Here is a 20,549-nt window from a genome sequence, read left to right as displayed (position 1 = left end):
GCAAGAAAATTATTTCTCATTACCAAAAAGTTATGATTGCACCCAAGAGCAATAGAAATGGGAAGAAATCTCCATAATGACAAATAATATTTAAAATCAACATGGAAATCCAGAGATGGGGTATGTTATGCACAGGGCAAATTCTTTGCTCAGCAGAGCCAAAATCTTTTTTACTGCAGAGGTTGTTACACTATAATAGAGAACATTTGGCTTGAAGCTGATTGAAAAGGTGGGTTTACAATTTGGTATTAAAGGACAATCAGTGACTGGAGAACACAATGAGCAAGACAGCACCTGATATGAAATGCTACTTGTCAAGCTTGACATTTTATGTCTCTATTTATATCAGTCTCAAGGAGATGGAGTTTGCTGGCAGTAAATCCCAGCCATTAAAGCAGGATAGAACCTGCTGGAAAAGTTTGTGGCTCACTTTAATTGGGCTATATTTATCATTAGCATTATAGTCTTTAACATCTAACCTACTGACATTATTTTTCTCCTTCAAGCCTTTGTAACTTCTCTAGTGCCATAAAGTCTTGTAAAGGTTTTTTTGTTGTTGTAAATTAAGGGGGAAAAAAAAATAGAAACATTCAGTCATGCCCCATAGCTACCTAGGCCTAGGTAGAATTTTTAATCTGTGCATAACAGTAATGGTTTCTCATTTTTATGTTTCCCCGAAATCACAGTAGAAGCAAATGCTAAGCTTAATGTCCCCACCAGCAGTGAGGCTCATTAGGTACAAGTTGCACCATTTCACTAGGAAAAATAATACATTTCTCTGTGATTTATGAAAGCAAAAACTCCGCCAAGTGCTCAGGTCTCTCCCCAGTTGTGTTACAGCTCAAAAAATTTGCAAAGGGACATTTAAAACACATTTCAAAACAATTTGTCTGAATGTACATCTTGTTTACAAGAACAAACTACTGAAGCCAAGTAATAAAACTTGGAGAAATGCATTTTATAGTGGAAACACTGGCATGACTTTAATTACTTCAGTGTAACTGGCATCTCTGTGGACAGACTGTTCAAGCACTTCCATTGTATTTTAAACGTACATGAAAGAGTCAAAGGACAAATCCATACAGCAAGAAATAGAAACACATAAATCCCTTCCAAATGTGAGATGACTTCAGCTGAGAAAGCTTGCAAGCCATTAAGACAGTCCTATGGATGAAAGGAGAGGCAAGCAGTGGGTTTTTCCCCATTGTCCGTGTTGATTCCAGTCTAACCAGCATCACAGGGAGCTCTACAACAACTTAATAAGGAACGAGACCTCAAGTCTATCATAAATTGAGCAAAAATAGTAATTTAGGAAATCAATTGCAGGCATTGAAGGAAATGCACCTTCACCTGCTGTGTGAAGAGAGACATTCACACCACTGCCCACTCCCTGGAGACAGCAGCAAAACAGAACAGAAACAGGTGGAGGATCAGTAAGGACCAAGCAATCAGCAAATTAAGGGACTTGTGTTGGGAGCACGGAGCTCTCAGAGGGTCATACACCACATCCACCATACTGTTAATTACAGCACCATTCCTGGAGGTAGAAGCACATTAAAGTCAAAATGCAGTGTGGTGTAATAACAGACTGCCAGCCTGAGAATTCAGCAGCACTTTGCAGATTTAATGCACTCTGTGAGCTCCAGTGGAACAGTTCCATCGACTGCTGGGGCCCATTGCAGCAGCTGCTTAGTGAGAGCAACGATCCCTGGAGTAAAATCTCCCGTCCCAGGGATGTGAGGCACAGATGACCCAGAGGGCTCCAGAGGGCTCTCCAGCCCCTCTCAACCACATCCATTTCCTGGAGCTCACATCACCTCATGGTCTGAGCCTCGCTCACAGCAGCTCCGGGGGCACATCTGACACACAGCAGGGTAATTCACTGGGCCCAGGGAAACTCTTCATGAGCAGAACCCACACAAGGCAAAGGCCAAAGAGGTATCACAGGGTCTTAGGGAGCAGAGGATGTCAGGGTTTGTTTTATGCTACCGTTTGGAATGTTTTAACCATACCTCTATACTGACTGCCAGGAAACTCTTACCTGTTACTGAAATTACAGCACAATTCCCTTCTGGCTTGTGGTGCTCCTCAGAGATTTCTTCCCAAAACCAGGCCCTGTCCAATGTTTGGAAACTGATTTGAGCTAAATGCAAGGAAAGAGAGTTTATACAAAAACCCACATACTTTTCAGGAACATCCACACTGCATATAACACAAAATAATTGCTTCTAATTCATCTAGTTCAGCCAAAAAAACAGATACCAAAATAGCACTGAAGTCAGATTATGAGGTTTTATGTATACACCAAACTTCTTTCATGTTGTAAATGAAAATAGCATCTTATTACTTTAAGGAAAATAATTAACAGTAATAATCCTAAAAAAGGCTTTCTACTAAAGAAGTTTCAGAAAATAGCAAAAATCAGCCCAGTGGGGAGTCATAAAGCAATATATCTGTCACAAAAGTTTTTTAAAGGATCTATATAGCTTTGCGGGGCTCCCTCGAGCTGCTTTAGCTATGACTAATAAAAACAGATGCATCAATATGAAATTGTCCTGCTGAAGCAGTAGAAATAAAAATAAAATATTTCCTTCACAAAGCACACCAGAAACTGTTCTATGATCAGATAATCAACTGCTCAACAAACACTGCATAGAGACAAGCAATAAAAGTAACTGACTAAAGAGTGTCTTGACAGCTTTAAAGGAAGCTTGAGTAAAAGCTTCTACAAGCAGTGCTTTACTAGAGAGATTTACTAAATATAGCAATATTCTCTTTCAAAGTTTATCATCGTATCTTGTAATTTAAACAGAGTCATCAAATTTATCTAACCTTTCAACCAACCAGATTTTGTCAACCACGTGAGAAAGAGAGTCAGAGACCATAATGGTTTCATAATTTCTGTTTTGTTTTCAAAGAATGTTACTGCTGGCCCTGGGGGGCAAACAGTTTCTTGGAACTCTCCTGTTCTACTGTAGAATATTGCACATGATATATTTGGAATTACTGTAGCAACTTCAGCTTAGTCAGGGCTTGTAGTTAACCATATTCATAATGTGGATATAATTCCCAAAATACACAGAATAAACACAGAATAGCTGGATGCTAAGGAAGTGTCATTTTGTCACGAGACAGAGAGCCTGAGCTGCTCAGAGAGAAGCTTGATGTTAAGATCAGTGATTCTTTTTAGTAGAGCCTTGTCAGTAATGTATAGAACATGTCTGCAATCCATGTCTATTCCCCTTCAACAACCTGCAGAATGGGCAGAATAAAGCTGACCTCTTTGGGGTTGGAGATTTCACTTGGAGCAGCAACTGCTGTTCTCTGCAACCACACTACAAGGAAGGAAAAAAAATCTCTTCTAGCTTGGCATGGTGATAATTAAACCCTCTGCCAGCAATTTACCTTTCCAGAACCCTGTACTGATATCCCAAATTCTGGGGAGAATGCAGCCAGAAGCGAGAGTGGAATTATGAAGGCCAGAAATGTATAATACTCATGAATTCATTTTTATCTCTTGAACTGGGAAAACGTCATTGGGATAATTTCAGTCATTTGGTTTGAAGAGCCTCACAGAGACAAAGCCAGTCATTATTTTACATTGTTCAGCTGCTGGCACCAGCCTGTTTCTGTTTGGTTTTGTACAATGGAGAGAGTAAATTTTTCTCCCATTAAACCACTCTCACTATCTTTAAAATTATCTAAACCCTGATTAATTTCTCCTTTTATTTTGTGCTAGAGCTCCAAACACCTGGTGTATTCCACTCGATCTATTTAAAGGAACAAATCAAACGAGCCAAAGCAGAAATATTTCATTTCCAGTATCAAACACTTGTGTCAGAATGAAAAATCCTGAACTTTAGGGTTGCCTGGTAGCTGCTGTTGGAAACAGTGCTCTTTACATTATATTCCACATTTTACTTGTGCAACAGTATTTCCCCAAAGGAAAGTAGCAGCAAACATGGGAAATAGTTCAACAAAAGATGAAGAGCCAAATCAAGAAGAAAGAAACTGCAGGTAGCTCTGAGTTTCCTGAGGAGGTGGAAAGAAAGAGAATTCCTTCAATTGGAAATGAATTTCAGCTTTTTTCCATATTACTCTTCCATATAAAGCATCAATTCAGGACTGAATCTATACTTGGCGTAAAAGAGTCTAAGTAGCTCCTGAACTCATTAGAGCACAAGTAAAAATACATTAGTTATTTCATTTTCTCTAACAGTCAATATTTGAAGACAAAGATGAAGATGTCTCAATCTCAACCAATTCTAAACACGAGCATATGCTATGTTGCTAATGAAGTCATTTGTATGGCCATGGAATTGTGAGGGAATTAACCACAGCCAGCACAACGTGCCACTGGCTTCTGAACTCCAACTTGATTAAGCGAGAATCAGTCTCTGCCGTGAACTACTGAAAGATCTGGTAGAAAGTGAGGATGAATAGATGGTGCATAATGAATTCTAAGGCTGTGAACTGATCTGTGTTGATTAAGAAAGTGAAATCAAGTGAATAAAAGCACAGACAGAAATAGCATAAAGGCTCAGTGAATCACAGCTTTCATCTCTGACCAGCATGTTCCATTTCTGATACGATGAATAAATTGTACTGTTGGCCTCGTTAGCACAGCCTGTGGCACAGGGCTTGTGCAAAGGGTGCTGCAGTGCCACGAGGGACAGGACAAGGGGGAATGGCTTCCCATGGACAGAGGGCAGGGTTGAATGGAATACTGGGAAGAAATTCTTCTCTGTGAGGGTGGGGAGGCCCTGGCACAGGTTGCCCGTGGATCCCAGATTGGGGATTGGCTTGGAGGTACCTGGTCCAGTCCATTGATGGACTTTAAGTTCCCTTCCAAACCAAACCACTCTGGAATTCCACAACAACCAGAGAAAGCAGGAGGCCACTGGCAGAGCCGTGGGGACTCTGGGACTGGAGAGATGTGGCTCAGCAGGGCAGGGTGGACATTTACCAGCAGAGAATGAGGAAGCAAGAAATGTGATGAGTCAGGACTGGAAATGCCCGGAGATTTGCACAGGAAATGTCTACAACTTATGACCAGCTTTAAGCAAGAAGTTAATGCTCAGATACTCAGTAAAACGAATGTTTCAGCAACAGCAGCTGAATGGAAACTTACAACCATACTTTGACTGCTGAGCTGCAGCTTCTCTCCAGCAATCTGTCCTAAAAATCTCATCATTAAAGGCAGTGATTAAGACAGAAATGTCACCTTTCATTTATACAGCAGTTTTCATCCTGAAGCACTTCATTAACTATCTTTCCAAAGATCACTTTGCAACACTGATTCTGCTGTATTTCTCCTCTGTCTACCCAATCACAAAAAAGAGGCAGATTGTACCCTTTTCAGAATCCATCAGATAAAACCTTAAACTGGAGTTTCCATAGAAACACATCATGGGGCTCTCAGTTTCTCTATTAAACCTGTTCTTAAACTTTCGGCTTTACTTAATGCTAGATTTTCAAAAACGCCAATTAGCTCTTTCATTTTGTGTAACAGTTGGACTCGATGATCTTGAAGGTCTTTTCCAACCTAAATGATTCTATGATTCTATGAAAAAACAAGGGAAGAACAACAGCTGCCATGGACAGGGGAACAACAGGGAAAATTATGGGGTTTGATGATCCAGTAAAATCTCTGAGTGCCAGTCAAATCCCATTGGCACTTAAAATCTGTCAAAGGTTGTTATAGAAATCTGAGCCCTATAGGAACCCTGACTATGGAAAAAATAATGTCATGAAAATGATGAACACAGGACTGGGCCATTTCAGGAATATTCTGACACAAATATATGACTCACAGTCTACTGCCACTGACCCCCAGCTCAGAGCCAATTTTGTTGTCAATAAAAGTGAATACAAATGTTTGTCTTAATTTTCTTAACATTTCCTTTAGTTCTTTTTCTGCATCCAGTACGGTTTAATCACTGCTGCCAGAAATGTATTTGCAATAAAGTACATTTTTATTACAAAGTCCCCAGAGCTTTGTTACTTTTATCATCAGATTTAGGCTGTATTGTTTGTCCTGAACTGCTTTCAGTGTCTCACACAGTTATTCTGGTTTAAAGTATAGAACTATTAAATACACGGAGTGAAATGTACAGCCCTTCAGTATCTTGTTTTTTCAGTAACAATCTCTTATTCTGCAACTAAATCATTCAGGCATGCCAGTGTTCTGGAATGCAGCTCTGCTCCTTAATTCCAGGGATGGAGCAGCTACAAGTGCTAAACCCCCCCAGGCTATCTAAGTGTGAGACAAACTTGTAATTTCGGTGACACATGCAGGAGGATTCCTTCTGAGCCTGGGTTTCTGGAATAGCAAAGTGACATTCCACTGGTGCTTTGAGGCACCTTGATGACTTTGACTTTTTCTAGCACATTTGCTTGGTTTGTGTGTGTTACCTCAGGCTTCCTCTGCTTTGTCAGACACAAATTTTCTCTTTTGCCAAACCTACAGAAGTAAAGAAATCATTATATTGAAAAATCAAAAAGAGCCCTGTCTGCCCAGATGGATCCTGGGTAAGCCCCGAAATGACAAGAAAAGGCTCTGTGCACATGAGCAGCATAGGAAACAGGAGAAAGGTTTCTCCTTAGCGAAGCTAGCTGGAGAGATCTGGGAAATTTGGAAATTTACAACTGCTACATACCCTTCTCACCTTTTTTCCTCCCCCAAACTGGCTCCAGGGCTGGAGGAGCTTTTGGTCTGCTAAAAGTCTTGAAAATTCAGTCCTCTGCCTCGCTGAACCGTAAGAAACACTTCACAAAACAAAAAATATCTCAAAAAAATATTCTTTGTAAGCAAATGCCATCAGCAAAGACAGTTCAATTTGACTTTGATTTGTATTTGTGGACTTGAATATCCCTTAAGGGGATGTATGGGAGAATTCAAAGGAGTCAGTTGTGTAGAATTTTCTAGATTTCTAAAATACTTGTAATACTCATAGATAGTTTGGCAGTAAAAATATTTGCTGAAAATTTGACCAGATTTTCTTGCTATTTGTAATAATGAAAGTATCCTAAGTCAGGATAAATTATGCAGATTATTTTGCACAATGATTTGTTTCAAAGCTTTAATGCCCCCAGCAGCAGCACCCCATGGGAATGCAGACTGCTGTGACCCCTGCTTTCTCTTGTTAAATCCATGTACAGCAGCCCCAAAACTCGGGATTCCCTCAGGATGAGCTTTGCTTTGAATAATCTTTCATATTTATTCTCTAAGTGTAAACAACATAAAAATAATGAACCTCCCAGACTCAAAACTATTTTAAACTATGAATCTTTTAATGTGGGAGAAAATACTCTGTTTAAGGAAACCTGATTTTAGGACATTCTTATTTTGGATTATCCAACATATACATACTCTATTTCCACTGAAAACAAATAGTCCCATGACATAAAAATAGGCAACTAAATGAAATCCAGGCTGTTATAGCGTGGGAAATGTTTGTGGAGCTTGCATTCTGGGTTTGATTACTTTTAGATGTTTTAGGGGAAACTGATTCAAAGCAGCGCTTTTAAGATTAAAGTAAAAATATATGGAGACAGACCTACTGCAAATGTATAAGGGAAGTGAGAAAGTTCTCCAGAGAATTAAAAATTCAACGAAATATTAAAACACATATGTATCGAGAATCCAGTAATGTCCTGACATACTTAAAAGTACCCTTCAAAACTGGGAATGGCAAACAGCAGTAGAAAACAACTGTAAGGGTTGCTTAAAATGTATTGTAAACTGGGAAAAGCACACTAAAATAAGGCACCACACCACCACTCCCCATTACCAAACTGCCATGGCTACCCCCTGTGGGAAGCTCACAGCACACTGCACTTCATGTGTTTAGAAGCGCATGAGTAAAACTGAGGTTGCACGTAAAATGTAGTGTAATAAGCCAGCTCCAAACATAATTCTGAAACTGAATATTCCACAGCAACTTTTTAAGGTAAGAATCAACAACGGTTTCAGGAATAGCTTTTGTTATTATTCCATAATCATTGGGGACTACAATTTACTTCTCTATGTTTAAAAAAAACACTGGGGTGACAAAAATCCATGCACTCAATACAAGCTTCAAGCACGGCTGTCAGCAGAGGCTGTGCCCAATATCCTGCTGACATCTAACGGCAGCTTGGTACACTACAGCAAAATCCCACTGCTGAATAAATATCCTGAGTGTAGAGCATTGCCTTCTGTAGCTGCTGATCCACCTCACACAAATCCTCCTTCTAATTAACTGCCCACCACACACACCGGAATTCAAGGGAAGGTTAGATAAACCAGGCTTCACTACACAGCAGTAGTGTAGTTCCTGCTGGCAGAACTCCCATATTTGAAATGACAGTGACTTATGGAAATAATAAAGACAAAATCCAATGAAATGTTCCTCTTCATAAGATCTAGAGATTAATAAATCAATTTGCAAGTCCACTTTTTTCTTCTAGGCTGACAGAAATCAAGTTCTTTATTTCCTTTAGCTATTGAACCAAAAATTAGGACAGAAGATATTCTGATGTTATTATTCAACAAAGAAGGAGAGGGGAGGGGAGGGGAAGGGGAAAGGGAAGAGGAAGGAGAAAGGAAGCTCTGCTGCTGGTCAGTGTCCTAGAAATGCCCTGGGAAAGAGCACCCAGATGGCAGCAGATGGCAGCAATGCCCCACAGGACAGTGGTGTCCTTGATCACCCCACCCAGGGGCTTTTCCAACTTCCCTGGCAAACAGCCAAAGAATAAAATTAATGGAATGCAGGCCCATCTAAAATTAGAGAGAAGCTTCCTCTTCTTTAAGCAAAATGCCAACATAAATTTGTACATCAGTACACAGCATGCTGCTGAGATATTGCTGAACCAGGGTTCCCAGCTTATGGAGGAGAAAGGTCTTAATTGCTTATTTTTTACTTTAGAGAGGGAAAATGAATAGGTGCTTCCTCTTCCTTGCTGAAACAAGGTAAACCCATTCTGTACATGTTTTAATTAGCAATTTGTATAAATTTTCAAAGCACCTATAGAATCATAGAGCCATCATCTTATTATTTGCACCAGCTCAGATTTTTCTAGTGCCAAATTTGCTGTGGATGATGGGGGTTCCTCACAGCTTATCTACTCTTTCCACAGAGCCTGTCCCTCCCATTTCCAGCACACACTTCCGTCCTTATTGATACTGATGCACTCTAAACCAGCCTATTTGACAGAAGATCCTAAGGTCAACCAGCCCATGGAATCTCACAGATTCTCATTCAGTTATAGCATCGTGATATTTACAACCCATGGTCAAATATCACATTGCATTGTAAGCTTCCTCGTGCCATTTGTGAGCTGCGTGCAGGTGACAACTTGAGCATAGAATCATTATTTATGAGGTCTCATTTGGACAGCTCAAAGGTTCTCCCTTCCTTTCACCTAAGTGAAAAATTAGCCACGTGTTATGTGCACAGCATAGGTAAACTCATTAAATTGTAGGATAAAAAGGTTGAGGAATTACTAATATGAGAATAGCAGGTGTCAGCACTCATAAATGTATTAATAGCAAACATGTGAGTAAAGATAATAGACAGAAGGAATTGTAAAAGATCACTTGGAAATCTTGAGACAGATTTAGTCTTTAGTTTCATGTACTGCTCATCTGTATCAGTCTGAAATCAACTGACCCAAGTTTGGCAGGAGGAGTTCACAGCAGCAATAGGAAGAGTGTTCATGAAGGGTCATACACTCACTGGAGGAAATGCTGATCATTCTTCAGTGCTTTTCTTGTCACTTGGAAACATCCAGAACCATGACTACATTTAGCATTCAGCTCCACTCCTACCTCATGCCTCAACCAATTGTGCTACCAAACCAAAATCTTTGCTCCTCTGGTACATAATGGACAGCAAGATTCAGGCTGTCCATTCAGGCTCTTCAAAAGAAAAGTTTAACACAGGATAACATCAACACTGAAAATAAATCTATTTTAGTAGTCTAATACCATTTTTGGTCATAGGCTGCAATGTGTTTATGAAGAAGTAATTGCACTCTGTCCGTAATCAGTGTAACGTGAGAGATGCATGTTTGCACGTACCCATTAATTAACAACATCCCACAGATAAATAAAGGTTAAAGAATAGCCAAGAATTACTTATAGACCTCATAACTCACACTAATATGGAATTCAACTTTTGAACTCCTATCAAATTTAAAGAACTTTACAATCTGGTATGCAATGCCTGTGTGTGTATGATGTGCCTCTGCAGACTTTGTCTCTGTGGATGGAGCTGGTAGGAAAGCAGCAGAAATCATTACTGTGACCTCTTCCAAAAGGGATGAAAGATCCCAATTCTCCACATGAGAGGAAGAGGGTGTGGGGAAGAAAAACAATAAGACCTCTCGGAACAGTTGTTCCATCCTCACATTAAATGACACACGAGGCCGGGACAGCTGGAAGTTTGCTCGCTGCTCCCCTCAGGAGAGGATGCCCGGCGCTCACTCACCTCAGGCCCCGACTGCCCGCCAGGCCGGTCGCTCATTACGTGCCTTCCCCTCCTGCCTTCCCCGCCTTCCCTGCCCTGCCTGCTGCCCTTGGCCGCCCTCCGGCCGCTTCCCCTCAGCCGCTCCCGAGCGGGCGCCGCGGGCAGGGGTCCCTCCATGGTCGCTCCCTCACGCCCTCAGCGGCGGTGGCGCCCCCTGGCGGCGGGGCCGGGCGCGCGCGGCCACACCCGGAGCGCGCGGGCGGGGCGGGGCGGGCGCGCGGCGGCTGCGCTGAGGCGGCGCTGAGGGAGCCGGAGGGGACGGCGGTGACTGCGGGGGCGGCGGCGGCGGGACAGCGCAGAGGCGGCTCTGAGGGGACGCGGGACGGACTCCGAGGCGGCTCTGACGGGACTCGGGGACCATGGCAGACTGCGAAGCGGGGCTCCCGCACAAGCCCCGGGCAGCGCCAGGTAACGGCCACAGGGGGAGCGGGTAGGGGGCTGCTGTCCCCAAACGGCCCCGCAGCGGCCGCTCCTCGCGGTCTCCGTGAGCGGGGCGCCTTCGTGTCTCTCTCTCCGCTTTTTTCTTTCGGTTTTAATTATTGCTTTGTTTAGTCGCAGAGAAAAGTTTGAAGATGCTTCGCCAAAGTTAAGCCCGCGTGAGGAACCAGGAGCGGTCCTGCTTCGCTTCCCGGGCAGCCTCCGCTTCCCTGAGCCCCGGCTGCCAAGGGTCACCGGCGGCCCCGGAGCGACCCCGGCCCCTCTGACGGGCGATGTCGAGCCCCCGGCCCCGGCTAACGGGGAGCCTTCAGCCCCGGCTAACGGGGGATGTCGAGCCCCCGGCCCCGGCTAGTGTAGGATGCTGAGCCTTCAGCCTCGCCTAACGGAGGATGCTGAGCCCACTGCCCCAGTAAACGGGGGATGTCGAGCCTCCTGCCCCGAAGAACGGGGGATGCTGAGCCCTTAGCCCCAGTTAACGGAGAATGCTGAGCCCTTAGCCCCAGTTAACAGGGGATGCTGAGCCCTTAGCCCCAGTTAACGGAGGAGGCTGAGTTCCAGCCCCGGTTAACAGAGGATGATGAGCCATCAGCCTGGTTAACGCAGGGCTGACCCCGCTGCACCTTGGGGTACCGCAGCCGCAGGTGGTGCCTCGCGGTTCCTCACACCGCCCTCGGGAACGTGTCAGAGCATCACCATGAGCTGCCCCGGTGATGTAACTCGGGTGGGTTTCTGTGGTCCGTGGTTTCCTTTCCTGTGCAGTAATTCGGATCACTAAGGGGAACACCGTGCAAATAATGACGAGCAGAGTCAACAGAAGTAATCCCCGGGGCGCTGTACCAGAAAATGAAAACAAGGAGAATTTAGGGATTGTTTTTTGACACTACTGTGGCTTTTCCCTGCAGCCAAAGCCTGTCTAGGTGTGACTGGAGAAAGTGGTAGAAGTCCTCAGGTGGGGCAATGACTTAAAGTGAATTTTTACTTCTTGGTATCATTATTGCTGTGGGGTTTGGCGTTGCAGTTAGGAGGCGTTGGTGTGTAACATGGGTCAGGATGTTTTGGAGATGCACTGAGATAGCATAACTGACAGTTTCACTCACTGGAAGCTGTAATGTTTTCCTGTTACTTCCATTGTTCAGAAACAGGCAACAGAAAAGTTCTGATTTATTTTATGCTTTTCTCGTTTGCAGCCAGAGAAGGAAATGTATTTTTAAGATTGTTTTGTGTATGAAGCCTTTGGCTGGGTAATTTGAGTTGTTGTATAAATAACTGTGGATCTCTTTGGGCCTCATGCCCAATGCACATGCTGGTTCTGCATTTCATGTGTAACTATGTTAGTAATTAATACCTCACCATGGTCACGTCGGTGCCAATCTTGTCTTTGCAAGAGATAACATGAACATGTTGCTGAGGTGGTTTCTCCTGCAGCTCTCATGTGATCACAATAAAATATGGAGTAAGTGGCATTAGACGTAGTTTTGGTTATTGGATGTCGTAATTTTGGGTATTTCCCATGTGAAATGCTCTGAGAGGCATCTGTGAAGACATATAGTTCACTTTGAAATTGGCGTTTTGTTTTCAGTCAGTGCACATTTTTGGTCTTTGTCCACTGACAAAGCTGTGTGCTTGTTTGGACTGTGGAGTCTTTGCAGAAGGAATAAATCACAAATGAACCATGTACCACACCTTAAGCTGTAATGAGAACTTTCCTCTTCCATCTTAGCCTCCGGCACTAAGTGTGTATTATAAATTCTTAATACAGTTTGATGGTCCAAGGGATAATTTCCTGCTAAAGTAACGGTAACTGTACTAGTCAGCCTTAAAGGCATTGAAGGCTGATTCAATTATTTTTTTTATTTTTCAATTGTCTTTCTCCTTGTGGTTTATTTCTTAAAGAGGTTGCTCAAGCATATTTGCATTTTTTTTTTATTGTCTGCTTAGATTTGCCCACCACAGAGGGCTATAAATCCAAGGTATGGGCTTGCCTGCCTTTTAGCTCAGGAGAAAATTCTAGTGGCAGGTTTAGGGATACTTAGTGTGAGGTCAAGCCTTTGTTTTCAGCCTGTGAGGTGGGCAGGGATGGGGATCACCTCCAGGAGCTGCAGCATTACCTCTGCACCACCTCTGTCAGTCCCACTTGAGTGCTGTGAACTGGCTGCTCTCAGGATGCAGTGGCAATGAGCCTCACTGAGAAATCAGGCAAGAATTGCCTCTTGATGAACTTCTCCCAGTTCCATGATGGGATGGTTCACAACTAGCTCATCCCACAAATGCCAGGCATGTTTCCTGTATCTCATAGAGTTTTCCACAAGACAGCATCTCTCTCCCTTCTTGTATTGTGAAAAACAATACATTTGTGCTAAATGAAGCATCCTCTTTGCTCAATCTTGAAATTTGACATCATTTGAGATGTGAGTTCTTCATGAAATAATGAATCTCCAGAGAAGGAAGGTGATGTTTGTGAGTGCTGGGTGTCACCGTGGGACATCCCTGCTTGGCAGCAGGCTCCTGGCAGCCCATGAGGAGTCTTAGCTGGCAGGATAAGAAGCTTCCTGTAGCTCTGGGAATGCCTCCCAGCCCACATTTTGTCATGGCTTTAGCTGGGTAGCTTTTGAAACCACCAGCTCGTTATTTGATCCCAGAGTTACCTTCAGTTGGTATCTTCTCCTGACAGAAATAAGGCATGAGGAGTTTCTGGCCAAGAAATTCTTAATGGAGGCTTTACTTCACATCCTGCTGATCTTGTACCTCATCTTATCTAACTTCCCAGATCCAACAGGTCTGAGAATTGTGGTTTCCATAGATTTGCACCCATGACAGCTGGAACACAACCCAAGTTGTAACAATGCTGTCCTAGAGCTGGCAGGCTGTGGGGTATTTGTATTTTACTCCTTACATGAAGTTCCTCTGACTTCTCAGAAAACAAAGGAACGCGATTTCCACTGCTGCCTGTGAGTCACTCTGCTAGAAAAATCTGGGGGAGAGAAAGGCATTTGAGAATTGAATCATGAATGTTGGTACACTTCTGCATAAATGTTACCTGGACAGCATTCTGCCCTCAGCTATCATGCACAACTTAGAGACTGATGAAAATCAAAGCAGAATTTGGCTTTTAATTTGATTTTGAATCTAAACCTAATGCTTTTGGCATTAGGAGTAGTGCTAACAATGACTTATTTCAAGGAACATTGAACATAAATATCCAATTTAGGCACTTTAATAGGCACTCACTATTAAAAAATTAAAATTTCTGCTCTTTTGTAGATGATGAAAACACTGGCCTTGGTGTGTGTGGATGGATCCTGGTGACCATCTCGTTTATTTTCACTGTTCTTACATTTCCTATATCAATATGGATGTGCATAAAGGTAAAATTGTTCACTGCTAAGTTGGATTAAAACTTTAAGTGATGCAGAGTGGATATTATTGTTCTGAACAGAAATTAATCCAACTCTGTTCTTTCTTGAGCTATAGCAGACAGTAGATAGCAGACCCCAGCACTTCAGAGTATTTATCTTCAAACCGAAAATATAAGTGGTATTACAATATTTGGTCAAAATAATTCTTACATTAATGTCTTTACTACATCTGCCCAGTTGTCATTAGTAAATAAGCTCATTTGAAGGATCAGAATAATTGCAAGAACCTATAACTACACTTAGAGAACTGATAATTTATTTTCTTAAGGAGATATCTGTGTATCACATGTCTAAATATGAAATTCGTAAATAGAAATCTGTAATTATGTACATAGATGTGGCTGCATGTGACACATTTGAAGACAGAGTGTTGTCTGTGATCATTCTGAGGTTGATGTTTGCAGTTTCCAGACAGGAGGAGTTATTTCCTCCTGGCTTGGCTGATGTGGCATCAGAATTGGAGCTGGAAAAATCCCTGCCAGGTCACAAATGCTGCACTTTGTTGTGTTGTTGCCAGGATATTCCTGATGGCTGCTACTGGTGCCTGGACCTGTCCAGGTGCCATCCTATTGGGAGTCTGAGGAATATTTCTTGTGGACTATTGTCCTGATTTTTTCCTTTTGCTCTTTACTTTTTGACAATAAAGTTTAGGCTAAAATTCTCAAAAGCAGCCAGTAAAGAAATGTGTATTAAATTTGAGACTCAAGACTGTCCTAGCCTGGTGTGTACATAATTTGGAATCCATCATGTGACTTCTGGAAACCCATGTATGACATCCAACAATCTGTTCCAGATTATCAAGGAATACGAGAGAGCCATCATCTTCAGACTTGGACGCATCCTAAAAGGGGGAGCAAAGGGACCAGGTATGTCCTGGACAGCAATTTGTTCCAGTTAGTCATCAGCAAAACAATAATGGAATAGAGACATTGCAATAAAGTAGCAAATGGATTTCTCAACAATTCTGTAACTTCCAGTAAGAGGATGTGTTACAACAGGAATTGGACTTTATGAGCCTCGCAGGTCTCTTCCAGCTCATAAAGTTCTGATTTATACTCTGGATTTAGAAGACAGCAAACTTAATTTTACCCAGCTCTCCTTTGTTAATGTATGATCTGCAGGCAGAATCAAAAGCACTAAATGTAAAGAGAGTTTTGGGGCTGTTTCATTTTCAAATGTTAAAAATCTCTAAGTAAGTGATACCCATATAAATTGAAGTTTCTCAGCATGCATTTTTGAAAATCTTACCTTGGTTTGGAAGCCACTAACAAGTGTTGTGCTGCTGAGCTCCTCACAAAGAGCTGCACAGCCACAACAGTTGGATTTCAACTTATTGCCATAACAAGTTTTGTCTGCTCTAATGACCCATTTTCACATCTTCTTAAATGGATTTTTTGGCACAGGTTTGTTTTTTGTCCTGCCTTGCACAGACAGCTTCATCAAAGTCGATATGAGAACCATCTCTTTTGATATCCCTCCTCAGGAGGTGAGTTTACGTTTGCCTTTGCAAAGTACTTGGAGAATTTTGTGCACTTTGTTTTTCCTTCTCCTCTCTCGGTATTGGGTAATGTGCAGTTTGAATACAGATTGCTTGTGCAGGTGCAATGTATTGTGAAGAGTACATAAATCCCTTAGAAATGTCATCCAGTTAGGGAAGAGCACTGAGAGAAAACAGATAATGCTCTGAGGACCAAATGAGGTAATTGAATACTGCCTGAGAGCTGGAATGGGAGGGGTTTGGAACGAAGGCTACTGGGCTTCATACAACATTCCCTAATTGCTTCTGTGAAATCTGGAAGATTTCCAGGCGCAGCAGGGATATGTCCTGTGCCAATTTATCTGCATGTATAAACTGGCTCAATAATGGGATGAAATTGGTATATACATCAAATGCTATTTATAGCAACTGGGGAATGAATGGTCAGCTCCCTTCATTTGGTTTGTGTGTACATGGCTCCTGTGCCCTGCCCTGCACATGATGAGGGTGCTGCCACTCATGGCAGGTCCTAAAGAACAAAATACTTTGATTTCTAGTCTGATTTTCCTTGGACATCCTAACTTGGTAGCAGAATGTCTCCAGAACATTAAGCCAGCTGAACTTAGTGCTGCCAACTCCATGGATAACAAAAGAAAAAAACCTCAACTGTCCCTCTAAAAATAACTTACTGAACAATTGTATCCTGATGGTTATAACTTTATCACTCATATATCAGGTGCATTTTGTGACAGACATGGCCCATGCTACCTGTGTTGTGCATCTGTTTCCTGTCAGATCTGTTTGTGGGTTTGTTGCTGCTGGTTAGTTGTAGATTGAGACAAATGGCAGCTGTCCTGGTACACTCTAAAGGGTAATTGGGAGAAACCTAATCACTGGCAGGCAGAATGTGCTTGCAGCTGCTGCTGAACCATTAGTGAGGTCATCAGTAATCCGGTTTTTCTTTTGACTTGATTAAATTATGCTTATGGATTTAGGTTTGTTTGTGTTCCTTACATAGAGGCACAAATCCATTTTTATTTGTTCAATATGATTTCTGTACACGCTACTCATTCTTTAGCTTTTGTGTTATGGAAAACCTGCTAAAAGAGGTAGTTTGGGAAGGGACAGGATGGGTAAATCTTGAAGGTAATTGTGTACCATGGAATGAGGGCATCTCTGGGCATGGCCCTGGTTCTCTGAGCTGCCCTGTGCAGTGCCACCCTCCTGTCCCAGGAGGCTGCAGTTCTGCAGACCCCACAGCCCTGCTTTCAGGCTGCCTCACACAGCCCTGGTGTAACCTCACTGAAAGGCAGCACAGGGACATGCCTGGGTATGACTCCTTGCCAGAATCACTGGTTAAACCTTCCCAGGAGAAGATGAATTTCAGAGTAAATAATTTCTGCCTTTTCTCTTTTTCCTGTCACTGGTATGACTTACAGATTCCTCTGTGAATTCGAGGAAGTGGGTTAAAAATAACATTAGGGCAAAGCTAATGGAAAGTATTTTTCACTGGGAAGTTTCTAATCCCATATTTAGTCTCAGCTTTGCAGAGCTGTATTGGGAAGTTTGTGAACACTGGGACACGTTCACCTGCAGCGTATGTGTATAAGAACTTCAGTTTTCAAGACAGTGGGAAACCAGGACTCGGTGTGGTGAAACAATTATTATTGTCATAATAATTAACCTTGTGTTGATGGAATATTCTGTACTTTGCCCACTGCTTTTCAGATCCTGACCAAGGACTCGGTGACAATTAACGTGGATGGAGTGGTTTATTACAGGGTGCAGAATGCCACCCTGGCCGTGGCAAACATCACCAATGCCGACTCGGCCACCCGGCTCCTGGCACAGACCACCCTGAGGAATGTCCTGGGCACCAAAAGCCTCTCTGAGATCCTCTCTGACCGTGAGGAAATTGCACACAGCATGCAGGTATGAGCAGCTTGGAGCAATCCATCAAACATCAGGTTAAGCAGCAATCCCAGGGATAACTTAAAGGTGTGGATTTATTTTATCTTTAAGTGATAAGTTGTGATTTGAAGCTGTAGGCAAAGCCCTGACAAGATCTCTTGGGAGAGAACTCTGTACAATAAGAATGAGGGACTAAGGGCACGTGGAACTAGCACATGGGAATGAGGGATACAGGAGAGGAGTGCTTCCCTGGATCCTTGTGTCAGTCCTTCACTGTTGAAGGAAACTCTGCCACTGAATTCCTTCAATACTTTAACCAAGCTCTGGGGGTGTTTATTAGTTTAAAGCAGTTGTGCTCTTCTAGATGCCAAATCACACTACGAATACTAAAGCCCTGAAAGTCTGAGAATTTGAAGAGAATTCATTTGGTTTGTTGGCCATTCTTCAAATTTGGGCATTAGTTTGTGCCGGGTGTGTGGCTTCACTTACCTGTTCTGCCTCCTGTAGGTCACACTTGATGATGCAACAGACGATTGGGGCATTAAGGTGGAACGTGTGGAGATCAAGGATGTGAAGTTACCTGTCCAGCTGCAGAGAGCCATGGCTGCAGAAGCAGAGGCTGCCCGGGAGGCGAGAGCCAAGGTAATGACATCAGTCTGGGGACTGGATTTGGTTTTTCTCAAGTAAGAAATACACCATTCCCTCTCAAGGCCTTGTAGATACAAAAAGGTACAGCTTGAGGGAGAAAGTATTTTCAGCTATCTGTGGGGAGTGCGTCTGATTTTGAGAGGCAGTGCTGGAAGAAGCACAAAAGCTGTTGAAGATAGAAGAAATACTTGCATTGCATTGTCAAGACCTGATGCCAGCTTTTGTGATCCTGCGTTCTGGATGGGAGGATACCAGGCACTGGGGCCTGGAGAACAAGCAGGAGTGGCTTATTCCTGCTGAAAGCACGTGCCTAGGGCAGGTCACTTCTCAGGGTGCTGGGCACTAGCTTTGGTACCTGCCTAGGGCTGAAATCACCCTGTGGATTGCCCATTCCTCCTGTGCAGGATGAGTTCAGTTTCACTCATTTTGCCTCCCCAGGTGATCGCGGCTGAGGGCGAGATGAACGCGTCCAGGGCCCTGAAGGAGGCGTCCATGGTGATCACGGAGTCTCCTGCTGCTCTGCAGCTCCGGTACCTGCAGACCCTGACCACCATCGCTGCCGAGAAGAATTCCACCATCGTCTTCCCCCTGCCCATAAACATCCTGCAGGGCCTCCTAGGTGTGAAGGAGTAGAGAGGCTGGGAGGGGCAAGCTCGGGTCAGCCCATGTTTGCAGCACTGAATTCCCTGTATAGTGTAGCTTGTGGAAGTGTTAGCAAAGTGGGTTTGCTGAGGAACCTTTTTGTTTTACTGAGTGTGTTATAGAACTTGTATGTAATGTTTGTGAACGTGGACAATCGCAATATTTGAAGTTGAAAACCTCTCAGAATGATTACAAGCAGGTTGTGATCTTAAATGAGCTTTATCCATATCACCCTGGATGGGACACCTCTAATCCAAAACCTCCTTTTCAAATAGAATGGGAAACCGGTTGTGGTAGAGGTGGTCCAACATTTGGAATTATTCCTTCTACAAAATGGGTCTAGAGCCCTGCAAAGGAAGTGGAATAGTGTCCTGGGGACTCCTGAAAATCAGGCTCATGCTCTGTAAACCAGTCCCCATTGATGAGAAACAGTTGTTAGTGGAACTTTCTGTCTTTCTGCCACCCAGGAATGGCGCAAATATGCCGTGGTTATGGATACAACGTGCTTGTGGTCACTGATGGGCTGCTGTTATTATGGGGCTATGTCTGAATAGAGTTACACTGCTTTAAAGCACTGAAAAGCTCTGCCTGTATCTGTTTTTCCTAAAAATATTTTTTAAAAACTGAAGTGCTGCATTTTATCCAGATCTAAAACCTTCTATCTCTAGGAAATGACATGTCTGTAAGTAGCAGGGAGAAGTGATGTTTAACAGAAGATGTTGCACTGGTGCTTTACCTGTTGTTTACCTGTTGGTGCTGCTCTGTGCAGACCTGGAGTGGTTGTTGTGTTAATAAGGGCTTATATTTCATCCTCAAAGCAGCTGGGCCTCAGCTCACATAACCCAAGCTGTTAAACTTCTTGTTTTGTACCTCTGTAGTACAGATTAATAAGAGAAGACCTGGATTCCGCATGGGTGAGGCTGGCAGCAGCAGTGCATCTGACATCCATAAATTCTGGGACGTGGCAATGGAACTGAAATGCCAAGAGTAATGATGTAAGTGCCCTTCTCCCACTGGCCAGCATAACTCCATAAGTTGTTTCTTATGCCCTTTCTGCTCCAATCAGCTCTGTATTTACAGGTGTTTTAGGCCTGGGTACCTGTGCCTCGACACGCTGTGCCTTTGTCACTGGCAGGAGATGCCCAAGTGCTGTTGCTTTTCTGCCTGTCTGCTGGGCAGGTTTTTCTCTGCATCACCAAAGGAATATTGTGTTTGTGTTTGTCAAGGTGGCAGCTCCTGTAAGCTGAGCTTAACTTCTGGCTAGGAGCGGGAGAATCAGTTAACAAAGCTGGAATAATTAGCATTGCTGTGCTCAGGCACTTGGAGTGGGAAACAGAGCAAGTGCACAGCTCCAGGTTAATCCTTAGGGAAGATGAGTCACTGTAACTCCCGCTGCTGCTGCTGCAGGTGCCACCCCTGTGAATTCTTGTTGACAGCACAAGATGCTTTTTTCTCTCATCCTAAATAAAAAACATGTTGTTTACTAATGAGTGAGTTTTTGAAAGA

At 43.2% G+C, this 20,549-nt stretch overlaps 2 protein-coding genes across 9 annotated transcripts in view; one reads left to right on the top strand and one right to left on the bottom strand.

Annotated features, from left to right (window-relative positions):
- The window catches only part of DAB2IP (DAB2 interacting protein), a 186,364-nt gene extending 175,689 nt beyond the window's left edge, over positions 1-10,675 (bottom strand). For 3 of the 6 annotated variants that reach the window (XM_086858336.1, XM_086858339.1, XM_086858340.1), the window contains exon 1: positions 10,473-10,668. The gene's annotated coding sequence lies outside the window, so the exon portion shown is untranslated. Of the gene's footprint in view, positions 1-2,041; positions 2,144-10,472 lie in introns of all 6 variants that reach the window. The other 3 variants (XM_086858334.1, XM_086858337.1, XM_086858338.1) reach the window with 2 other exon arrangements.
- Positions 10,676-10,699: 24 nt separating this feature from the next.
- Positions 10,700-20,530, top strand: STOM (stomatin). 3 transcript variants are annotated; one of them, XM_023938353.2, is made up of 9 exons: positions 10,700-10,919; positions 14,211-14,314; positions 15,159-15,231; positions 15,769-15,851; positions 17,571-17,774; positions 18,261-18,395; positions 18,840-19,020; positions 19,922-20,038; positions 20,124-20,530. In XM_023938353.2, exons 1-8 carry the CDS (start codon positions 10,871-10,873, stop codon positions 20,032-20,034), a joined length of 942 nt encoding a protein of 313 aa, XP_023794121.1. In that variant the 5' UTR covers positions 10,700-10,870; the 3' UTR covers positions 20,035-20,038; positions 20,124-20,530. The 3 variants fall into 3 exon arrangements, with proteins under 3 accessions (XP_023794121.1, XP_023794120.1, XP_086714483.1); XM_023938352.2 differs by having other exon boundaries at positions 10,705-10,919; positions 19,922-20,530; XM_086858357.1 differs by lacking the exons at positions 19,922-20,038; positions 20,124-20,530 and having other exon boundaries at positions 10,705-10,919; positions 18,840-19,667.
- Positions 20,531-20,549: the final 19 nt, after the last annotated feature.

Source organism: Cyanistes caeruleus, chromosome 20 (genome assembly GCF_971803275.1).
Source record: "Cyanistes caeruleus chromosome 20, bCyaCae1.hap1.1, whole genome shotgun sequence".
Classification (NCBI taxonomy): Eukaryota; Metazoa; Chordata; class Aves; order Passeriformes; family Paridae; genus Cyanistes; species Cyanistes caeruleus.
This window is presented reverse-complemented; position numbering and strand designations above follow the sequence as displayed.